The sequence below is a fragment of the Pinus tabuliformis genome, chromosome 8, assembly GCF_031772625.1.
Source record: "Pinus tabuliformis cultivar Carrire ecotype Pingquan chromosome 8, CPIR1, whole genome shotgun sequence".
NCBI lineage: Eukaryota > Viridiplantae > Streptophyta > Pinopsida > Pinales > Pinaceae > Pinus > Pinus tabuliformis.
Window position 1 is genome coordinate 1054412390 of NC_142294.1, and position 11900 is coordinate 1054424289.

General features: G+C 42.0%; 1 protein-coding gene across 1 annotated transcript; it reads left to right on the forward strand.

Moving 5' to 3' along the window:
* The first annotated feature begins 355 nt into the window (after positions 1 to 355).
* Positions 356 to 11549, forward strand: LOC149238973 (digalactosyldiacylglycerol synthase 1, chloroplastic-like). The gene is made up of 4 exons (XM_089369715.1): positions 356 to 553; positions 9909 to 10258; positions 10400 to 10668; positions 10713 to 11549. Exons 1-4 carry the CDS (start codon positions 356 to 358, stop codon positions 10922 to 10924), a joined length of 1029 nt encoding a protein of 342 aa, XP_089225841.1. The 3' UTR covers positions 10925 to 11549.
* The last annotated feature ends 351 nt before the right edge of the window (positions 11550 to 11900 follow it).

An 11900-nucleotide genomic window follows, 5' to 3' on the forward strand; every position in this document is an offset into this window, starting at 1 on the left:
TTGAGTAGAACATTGAGTTGCTCATAAGACAGTTGACCAGGGAGGAGCTGCTAAGGTTTGGTGGATCATGCAGGAAGAATGAACTGAGGAGGAAGGGACTTTGCTTCATCTGCAAGGGACCTTGGGGACTTGACCACTCATGCTTGAGTGACATTGAGGAGATGACAAATGTAGAGCAGGTGGAGATTCCTTCTGATCTTCAGGGTGAAGATTCTTCTTTGGATGAGTCCATGGGTTCATACAAGGATGCCTCTGAGGAGCATGAGTCATGTAGAGTAGTTGACAGTAGGCCAGATTTATATGATGAGCAGTCAGTGGACCCTATGAGGGACATTCAGGATGATGAGTCAAAGTGATGAGTCAACATGAGCAGCATATGGTGGAGCATGGGTCAGCTGAGGATGATGATGTGCACAGTATGCATGATGAGCCTTTTGGGGAGAGTCAGCCGGAGGTTCATATTGAGCCCATGATGGAGGAGGATGGGCAACCACCCTTGGGGTCAGCCATTGATGAGGAGCAAGAAGTTGTACAGACAACTAGAAGGGTGGCAGTATCTGGAAACACATGTCCTTGAGAGGTGCTAGGGTTTGACGGGATAGTTTTGCAGGAGGTTGGTAGACTAGAGGAGTGTGGAGTTTCCAGCCAAATGAGGGTGGATCTTTTTGAGATGGTGGTGCATTCATCTTTGGGCCAACCCACTGATGAGGTGCAAGTACTTGCACAGGCAGCTGGCAGAGCTGTAGTACTTTCAGGGAGCAACCCTCTCCAGGAGTACATAGACAAGGCTTGTAGCACATCTTGCCCACTTTTTCCTATTATAGAGCGAGGGGCAAGTTTCCTTAGACATATCTTGTTGAGCAGGGACCCATATCAGCGTAGTAGACTTGTTTTTTACACCGGTGTCTGTGCATTGGATTGGCGAGAGATCATGAGTTGGTACCTTATGGATGGAGTATCATTTTTAGTCAGGAGCATTGAACTGTAGGAGCCCTTAGATGTGAGAGAAACTACATGCTCTAGTTGGCAGCAGGATGTAGGTTGGCCACTCATCAGTATTTCAGCACAACATCAGCATGGTGAGATTGACCTTGGTCTATGCCAAGGGTTGGATTGGAGAGAGGTGATGAGTTGGTGCGCGATGGATGGAGCAGCACTCATGGTTGGAGTTATAGCAGAACATGGGCCATGGACCATTGATACTTGTTCTTGGTGGCATTGGGATCCAGGAAGATTGATTGATGACAGGTACAGTCAGAGATTGGGGTGGGATCCGGGCATTGAGGGGTCCATTCATGGTGGGTTGACACAGAGGCATACCATCACCCAGTGGTTTGTATGGGATCCATGCATTAGGTCTCAGTTACATTGGGCCACCATACTTGTCCACATGTTTGGATTGCTTGAGGGCAAACAATCTTAGGGTGGGAGGATTTGTAATGTTCCTTTTTCTAGTATTCATTATGGCATGGATAGGATGGACTTTCAGAGTTGGTGCAGACATGTCACAGGTGCAAGTTGGCATCCTCAGCGGGCCTAGGGCATTCACTTGGTATATTCCATCATCTGCACAGTTTGCCTTTAATTTTGTGTCATTTTGACAACTTTCAAAACACCGAGTTATTAATGGGCCTGACTCAATTAATTACGCTTAAGGTGGCATTTCTGGAGGAATGCTTGGCAGAACACCTTAGTGTAATAGTTCATTGGAACCGGAACGAGAAGATCTACAGGACATGATGGTTAGAAGTGATTTTCAGTGACCTGAAGAGTCATGGTGGCCAATTTACCCTTTTCTCAAATTAAAAAGAATATTTTAATTGAAATAAAAGAGAGGAAAGTGCTCCATGATTAAAATAATAATAAAATTGGAGGTTCTAGAGGGTCCATCAGATTTATAAAAGAGGGGGAGGAGACCATTAGAGGACATCTTGGATTTGATATTACTTCTTGTGTGAGAGGTTGAGAACCTGGTTCTCTACTTCATTGGTAGCTTCAAGACAGAAACCCTTGGGTGTGCTAGTGGGTGTTGGAAGAAACCCAACACTCTTGAGGAGATGCCACTCATAAATTTCAAAGTGCTTCAGTGGAGTTTGGAGAGAGCAGTTTTACCGTAGCTGGTTTGCAGCAGTCTTCTCACTAGGCCATCTAAATCATTGCCAGAGCCATTCATCAGTTGGGTCAGAGATATTTTTTTGGGTTTTGCTATGCTTGCTTGGCAAGCTCAGGTTCCACTATTCCTTCATGTTGATGTTCTCTTTTCAGTGGATTAATAAAATGGCTTAGTGATTTTATCAACACCTAGTTGTGTATTATTTGTTGGCTGTGTCTATTTACATTCATTTTGCTGTTCAAGTTTATTTATGGTATCGACTGTTCAAATTTCTATTAGGGATATTACAAAATCTATGACAAGGAGTGGGTAAGGATGTGGATTGGAGGTTTCCTTGAGATATTGTAAAAGAGGTAGTATGAGAGAAAATGGGTTGAGAATCTAAATCAAGTAGGAGAGAAATTTGTCTAGGGAAAGGAGTAAACCAAAAAGTATTTGGTGAATGGAAGAGTGCTTCTCGAAGCTCACATTGCCTAATGGAAAGGAACTTCTCACCTTTTACAATAAAGGAGATATTGGTAAGCTTTTCGAAGTGAGGAACATAAGGGGACTCATGAGATAGAGTGAACTAGACTTGTCTATGAAGGATTTTACACTCATCGTACCAATGGTTCATGGGATAGAGGTTGGTTTTGGTAGCATAGGGGAGGTGCTAGATTGTTAATTTTAGGTATGTTCTATGCTTATTGCAATTTATTTCAATTTTCATAGTTAGCTCAATATCTTTTCCAGATTAGCAATCACATAAGCATAATAGTAAATTGCAGATAGAACATAAACATAAATCGCAGAAGACAAGCCAAGACAAGAGGACACAAGATGTGGCGTTAGCCAGGGACAAACCCCAATGTGGGGAAAACCTTGATCAATTCTTCTTATATGTTCTTCAATAGTTCAACAGAGAGAGAGAGAGAGAGAGAGAGAGAGAGAGTACATATACACAAAAGTAAACACTTTGACTTATCTAAATAAGAGCATAGATCATCTCTAAGAAGATGATACATGAGATAGCTGAACTCAGTTGAAGACATGCTGCTTCAACTGATTCTCCAAGGTGACTCCTTCACCTATTATTGTGCTGCACCTCGTCATCATGCTACACCTCACCATGTTACACCATGTTGCACCCATCATCACTATGCTGCATCTCATCATGCTTCATCAATCATGACTGTACCCATCGCTGTACTGCATCATGTACCAACATGTGCCATTGTTGCACCATGTTTGCCGTATTGTCCCATGTGCTTGCTGTGCCATGCTTGCCACCATGTGCTTACTGCACCTTGCTTACCATATTGATATTTCATTGTTAGCATGCCTTTGCTGCTAACCCATTGTTACATCGTTGTACCATGCCATCATTGTAACATTGCTGCTATCATGTTGTCATTGTAACATTGTTGTACCATGCCATCATTGCTATCATGCTGCCCATGCATCTTGCTGCACTATCACGCATTCAAACTTCATGGGTCACCTTGCTGTCACATTCCTGTTGTCCCACTATTAGTGACTGCTGCTCCTATGATTGCTTGTTGTCCCATTTGTGTTTGCAACAACATGTGACTTTGCTGTCCCATCTTCCTTTGCTGCACCATGTGACCTCGCTATCCCATCTTCCTTTGCTGCCAACACACCATACAAACGTTGTTGTTTGTCACTTCATTACTGCTGTAATTTTTGGGACTGGTTAGGGCACACAACAGTCCCTAACCGTCCTCAAATCTGGCCCAGAATTTCCCTTATGAAATGCGGCCTACCCTAGTGTGAACAGACCTCCTTTAGATGACTGAATCTAGGGTATTCTAGCACTGCAGCTAGGCCTTCCTTAGGACAATGTCTAGGGCTTCCTTAGGAAAATGTCTAGGGTTTATTTAGGACAACGTTAGGGCTTCTTTAGGGCAGCGTAGAGGTTCCTTCCATGGCTAAGATTTGATCTCCATTAGGGCTTCCTCTCCTAGATTTCTCTTCCACTAAAACCCAAAGCGAGTGGAGAGAAATCAAGAGTGAAGTGTGTGTGAAATGACTCTCAAGTCATCTCCTTTTATACTAAAACATTGAGCACATGTGGGGGTTATTTGGTTGTTGGCCAGCCTTGACGAATTGTCTTATAACACAAATAAATTCATAACTCCATGAATACTTATTAGAATCGGATGATCTTTAGATCAATCCTACACCTCTTGATGAGAGGAGTCCAAGAAAAATATCAGCTGCAATAAATAAGATGACCCACATGGAGTTTGGCCCTAGTTGCCAATTTTAACACTCCCTCTCAACTAGGGAGAACTCCATCCGCTGATCCATCTGCGAGACTGTACTATCTCTGCCATGAGTGCCCTGCACTGCTCTGCTGAACCATGAAGAAGAAGAATTGATCGAGAATGTCTCACACCATTCTCTACTGACTCGAAGTCAGTTCCATATGAAGAGAGTGTGTCGTACCACTCTTACTGATCCCAGATCAGTGCCAAGAGAGTGAGTCATATCACTCTTACTGAACCGAAGTCAGTATTATTGATCCCAGATCAATATCACAAGAGAGTGTCTCAAACCACTCATATTGATCCCAGATCAATATCACAAGAGAGTGTCTCAAACCACTCATACTGATCCCAGATCAATGGACGTCATCCTAGCATAGGGAGTACGATAGATACAATGATGCGTCCATCGATAGTACTACTATGGTCCCTAACCCCATTTCCCTGCTCATTGGCTAGATGAGAGGTACTTCCCATGAGTCCCAGACTGCATGGGTAGGATGCCTCGACAGGAGAACCACTCATCCTGTCCCTAAGTCGCCACAGGGTATCATAGGAGAAGACTGAGCCATTCACCCTGTACACAACGCACCATTAGGGGAGGGTGAATCGCCCTATGGTCGCTTGTTGCTCCAAGAAGTACCCCAAGCCCTTGGAGCTCTCAGAGCTTAATGCATGCATCATACATGACCCTCATATGAGGGTCTCTCAACGACTCCAAGTCATTCGAGAAAGTCACAAATTTGACCTTTCCCCAGGGCTTCGATAGAATGTCTGCGACCTGTACATCAGTTTCAATGCGATGGAGCCTCCTCGCTCATCGACGTACCATATCCCAGATAAGGTAGTATCTGATGTCTATATGCTGGAGCAATCATAGAATACGGGATTCCTCAATGATCGAATTCCTCCCTGGTTGACACAGAAGATCACAGTGGTATCCATCATGTGTACAAACAGCTCACTGAAGAGCTTCCACAACCAGGAAACTTCACACGAGATCATACTCGTAGCTATGTTTTCGGTCTCAGCGGTGCTCAAAGCAACCGTCTTTTGCTTCCTGCTCAACTAGGATATCAAAGCAGAACCCAAAGAGAACCAGCACTCAGAAGTGCTCTTGCGAACCTCAACACTGTTTGCCCAGTCAACATTCGAATAATCATGCAACTTCACATTTCCGGCAGTGTATCTCAATCCATGAGAGATTGTGCCCCGAAGATATCTCAAAAGATTCTTGGCACCAATCCAATGAGGCTCAACCAAATATGAGCTCAGCATGCTAACTACAAAACATATATCCGGACGGAAGTTCACCAAGAACATCAGTGCGAATGAGTTTATGAAACTTAGAGGCATTTCCTAAATTTGGTCCGGCATCACTATCACATAACTTCTGAAAGTTAAGCTCCATCGAGGTAGTCACGGGCTTGCAGTTTACCATTCCAAATTCGGAATCCAACTCCCTCTTACTTTTGCAAATGAGAGGATCTGCACCTGTCAGAAAGAGGTCGTCCTCATAAGGTGCTAGTATGAGAGGTCTATCATCCACAACCTTCAAGAAATGGTTTGGATTGGCTTCACTCCTAGTGAATCTCAGCGTCATGAGACAGCTATCAATCCTCTCATACTAAGCCTGGGGTGTTTTGCCTCGAGCCATAGAGGGCTTTCTTCCACCTGCATACATAAGATACCCGATCATGAATCTCAAACCCCTTGGGTTGTTCCAAACCAGTGGACCTGCTACATGAGGGGAATGGTCTCCTTGTAAGATTTTCCTCTGGTAAATCTTAGACATGTACCTTCATGCTCTTCTTGAATTCAAGCATCCCTGTCACCATTTGACTCACATTGGGTAGGTTCCCATAAGTAGACCTCCGGTGTTATAGATGAGATATGTCAATTGACATGATCCCCAATGGACCATCCTACAACTTGATACAAATTGCCAACCCTGAACCCATGAGAAAGAGCATGTTTGAAAATTCTATTTTCAAACATGTACCTTTCCATCGATGAATGCCACCCTGAAACCTTTGACTTCCATTGCCGAAATGGACACCAGGTTCTTCTTGTGATCATGTACATAAAAGAGATTTTGTAAATGAATCGAGTTACCCTCATTCAATTGAGGGGTAACATTCCTTACACCCTTTCCGGGATAGGTGGCATCGACTCCGAGTATAATCCCACGATTGTTTCCATCTCTACGAAATTAGAGAGATCACCCTTCTATCCGATGAAGTGCCTTGAAGCACTACAATCAATAAGCCATATTCCCACAGAATCTGAAGGAGAGGGCCAATACAAGATAACGCTTCTTTATCTTATTAGAAACAACATTTGATTCTTCATACTTGGGGTTCCTTGCTTTCTTTGAAGAGTCGGTCGTTTCCTTGATGTCCTACATTACATGTCATTCCTTCGATCATTGAAGATGTCCCTGGAATGATTGTTATCTTCATCAAGAGATGTGTCCCTGCCATTCGGACACTCCTTCGCATAATGGCCGAACTTATTACAAAGAAGGCATTTGTCTTTCTTTCCACCCTTAGATCCATACTTCTCATTGAAGTGATCTTTAGGTAGGCCATCAGAAGCTTCCATTGCGCCATTATGATAATGTTCTCTACTTCGACTTCACCCTTGGTGAATTTGAAGAAGGATGAGGGACCCATTGAGCCTTTTGTCCTTTCCCATCTGTCTTCAGTGATTGCTCTTTCACTCTTTCTTGGGCTTTGTCTTCACCTCAACTCTGATACCATGTTAATTTTAGATATGTTCAATGCTTAGAGAAATTTATTTCAGTTTTCACAGTTAGCTCAATATATTTTCCAGATTAGCAATCACATCAGCATAATAGTAAATTGCAAATAGAACATAAACATAAATCGCAGAAGACAAGCCAAGACAAGAGGACACAAGATGTGGCGCTAGCCAGGGTAAAACCCTAATGTGGGGAAACCTTTGATCAATTTTTCTTATGTGTTCTTGAATAGTTCAGCACAGAGAGAGAGAGAGAGATAGTACATATACAACAGAAGTCAACACTTTGACTTATTTAAATAAGAGCATAGATCATCTCTAAGAAGATGATACATGAGATAGATGAACTCATGTCTTCAACTGATTCTCCAAGGTGACTCCTTCACCTATCATTGTGTTGCACCTCATCATCATGCTGCACCATGTTGCACCTATCATCACTATGTTGCATCTCATCATCCTTCCTCAATCATGATTGTACCCATCGTTGTACTGCATCATGTGCCATTGTTGCACCATGTTTGCCACACTGTCCCATGTGCTTGCTGCACCATGCTTGCCACCATGTGCTTACTGCACCTTGCTTACCATACTGTTGTTTCATTGTTAGCATGCCTTTGTTGCTGACCCATTGTTACATTGATGTACCATGCCATCATTGTAACATTGTTGCTATCATGTTGTCATTGTAACATTGCTGCTATCATGATATCATTGTAACATTGTTGTACCATGCCATCATTGCTATCATGCTGCCCATGCATCTTGCTACACTATCATGCATTCAAACTTCATGGGTCACCTTACATCACATTCCTGGCACTGTTGTCCCACTGTTAGTGACTGCTGCTCCTATGATTGCTTCTTGTTCCATTTGTGTTTGCAGCATCATGTGACTTTGTTGTCCCATCTTCCTTTGCTGCACCATGTGACCTTGCTGTCCCATCTTCCTTTGCTGCCAACACACCATACAAACGCTGATGTTTGTCACTTCATTACTGATGTAATTTCTGGGACTGGTTAGGGCACACAACAGTCCCTAACCATCCTCAAATCTAGCCCAGAATTTCCCTTATGAAATGCGGCCTATCCTAGTGTGAACAAACCTCATTTAGATGACTACGTCTAGGGTATTCTAGGATTGCAGCTAGGGCTTCCTTAGGACTGCGTCTAGGGCTTCCTTAGGACAACATTAGGGCTTCTTTAGAGCAACGTAGAGGTTCCTTCCATGGCTGAGATCTGATCTCCATTAGGGCTTCCTCTCCAAGATTTCTCTTCCACTAAAATCAAAAGCGAGTGGAGAGAAATCAAAAGTGAAGTGTGTGTGAAATGACTCTCAAGTCATCTCCTTTTATACTAAAACGTTGAGCACATGTGGGGGTTATTTGGTTGCTGGACGACCTTGACGAATTGTCTTATAACACATAAATTCATAACTCCATGAATACTTATTGGAATCGGATGATCTTTAGATCAATCCTACACCTCTCGATGAGAGGAGTCCAAGAAAAATATCAGCTGCCATAATTAAGATGACCCACATGGAGTTTGGCCTTAGTTGCCAATTTTAACATAGATGGTGTGAGGATAAGAGTCTATAGTGGCATCCCGTATGTGGCCTTGGAGACGAGCTTGTATTTGGCCGAATTTGTATCAGGGGACAAAGAGCGAGGAAGGGGTAGCAACAACTGGTGAAGACAAGAGGTATAAATGTTAGCTGGGATAGAGGTTGGGTTTGGTAGCATAGCAGAGGTGCTAGATGATGTGAGAATAAGAGTCTATAGTGGCATCCTGTATGGCTTTGGAGATGAGCTTGTATTTGGCTGAAGTTGTATCAGGGGACAAAATGTGAGCAAGGGGTAGCAGCAATTGGTGAAGACAGGAGGTATAATTGTTAGTTGGGTCCTCATTGAAATGGATGCTAGTGCAAGGTGGCCCAAGTGGGGAAACAATGGGGGCTTGTAGAGGGAGAAGCCATGATAGAATGGTCTGCAAGAGGTGGGGGGGGGGGAGACTGTAAGGTGCTGAATGTGGGGAACCAACTCCCAATTGGACATGACATTCTTGACTACACTTGCACCACCACCATCATGAGTGAAACCATTAGGAGTTTGGAAAACACGGGAGCCCATTTAAGATAAGAATATTGTGACATTTCACTAAATTGGAGAAGAGATTAATAAAAAATAATTGATTCACAACAATGATGAGTAACACATAAATTGGTATCACCAAATTGGGTCATTGTAAATGGAATGTAAATGCTTTAAAGGGATTGGTTCTTGGCAGGTTTCCAAAACATCATATTTTAGTATTGGTAGATAACACAAATTGAAGTGCAATGACTGGATTGGGTTTGTGAATAAAGGAATTAACGTTGGCAGGATGAAAACTAACATATTTTGTTAACTCTTTTTTGGGAATGTACATGCTTTAAAGGTATCAGTCTTGGTAGATTCGAAAAACATCATATTTAGAATTGGTAGATAACACAAATTGAAGTGCAACGACTAAATGGAGTTTGAGAATAAAGGAATTGGCGTTGGCACGATTGAAAATTAATCATTATTTGGGAAGTTCAAAAACAAGTCAACTCAGATCCTTTCCTAGCTGCAACACTGATTCTAAATGAAAATTGCAATTTCATTACAAGCTTTCCTGACGTCATTTGAATTTTTATATGATAATAAAGTGATCATTCAACCATACATAATCATACCGGAAGGCATGCGAACAGGTTGAATTGATATTGTGTTTGCATTCAGGTGATCCGGTTATCTAGTGCTACTCAGGATCTTCCAAAATCCGTAGTCTGCAATGTGCATGGTGTCAACCCAATGTTCCTTGAGATTGGCCAGAGGAAGGTCACTGAAAAAGAACATGGTCTTGAGATTTTTCCGAAGGGAGCATATTACATTGGGAAAATGCTGTGGGGTAATGGCTATAGAGAATTGTTGAATTTGTTAGCCATGCATAAGAATGGCCTAGAAGGCTTTCAAGTGGATGTCTTTGGAAGTGGGGAAGATTCAAAAGAGGTCCAAAAAACAGCTCATAAATTAGGCTTGGCTATAAATTTTAATCCGGGGATTGATCATGCTGACGAATCGCTTCACGGGTAGGGTTCTGTAAATACTATATTTTCATAAAATCGTTATAGCATTGCAATTTCGGTTTTGTCTTACGATATTTCCGATTTACTGAAAGAACTTCTGCAGTCTTGTCCTAACTTTGTGTTTTTCTTATTTTGGTCTCGCAGCTACAAGGTGTTTATAAATCCTAGTGTCAGTGATGTAGTTTGTACAACTACAGCAGAAGCACTTGCCATGGGAAAAATAGTTGTGTGCGCTGACCATCCATCTAATGAGTTCTTCAAATCATTTCCAAATTGCCTAACATACAGGGATTCAAAAGAATTTGTAGAGAAGGTGAAACAGGCTATGTCTTCTGAACCTTTGCCACTGACCAGCGATCAGCAATACGTTTTATCATGGGAAGCTGCGACAGACAGATTCATTAGCTGCACGGGTTGGATGATTTTATAGGAGGAAATGCTGAACATTTACCTGTAGTACCATCTCGTGGAAAAGGAAAATTGTCGTTGTCAATGACTAACCTTAAGCAATATGTGGAAGATGGGCTAGCGTTTACCCATTATCTTGCATCTGGCATTGAAGCTGCCCGTCTGGCATTCGGTGCCATCCCTGGTTCATTGTACCCAGATGAAGAACAGTGTCGAGACCTGGGTTTACTCCCACTTGTGAAACGACATGTACATGGCTGATAATATGCTATATACCGATGCTCTTGTGCTTCTAAGTGTAATTATAATACCTAAGTTCTATATGTCAATTAAGTATGTCTCCATCTGCTCTTCTGGGTTTATGGATTTCAAGATTAGACTCTTACTGTTGGGGTCCCCTATGGCATTGGGACTACGAGATGTAAAAATGAAGAAACTAAATGAATATGAACAGTGTATAGGTTGTAGATCACCTCCGTGCATTTTATCAACTGCTAATGTATGGATACTAATTTTTCATTCAGGTCTTTTTCGGTCTCATTTAATAGCATTTCCATTTTTTTATACGGTATTTCAAAGGAATTAGAATGTGCTAATATGAAAACTGTCTTACCTGGCAGGTTTACTTCACGTGTAAAGTACATAGACTACAAGCAACAGCAATGATCGATTTGTCCTCTCATGCACACCTCCTCATACCAATAAGAATGATATCGATTTCCATTTGACTGGAACAATTTAACTGGGAAAGCTGTTGTTTTTCTATTTCTTCATTTAATCATCTGTGTACCATACATGTAGGATTAGCATTTGAGTGAACTAAACATATCTGAAGCTAGAAAAAAAAACAGATTTTCAGTTGAATACTAACAAATTACATCTTTAATACAACAAATTACATCTTTAATATAGTTAATACAACAAATTACATCTTTAATATAGTCTGGAAGGTTTCCAGTTGTACAATACGAGTCTGCATATGTGACAAACTGACCAAGCATATGTGAACAAACTATTTTTGAGGTTAACCCGCAGGCATTAGTAAACTTCAAAATCATTATCATTACTTTTTTGAGTCGTCCCAGGGTAGATCCCAGAGTGGCGGTTAGTCCATTCCCAATAAGGTGTGTGAAAATCCAACACCCCCAAATGCAAATCGGGGAATCGAACTTGGACCATGTCTCTGATACCATGTTGAGGTTTTCTGTTACACCAAAACCCACAGGGTTTAGTAAAC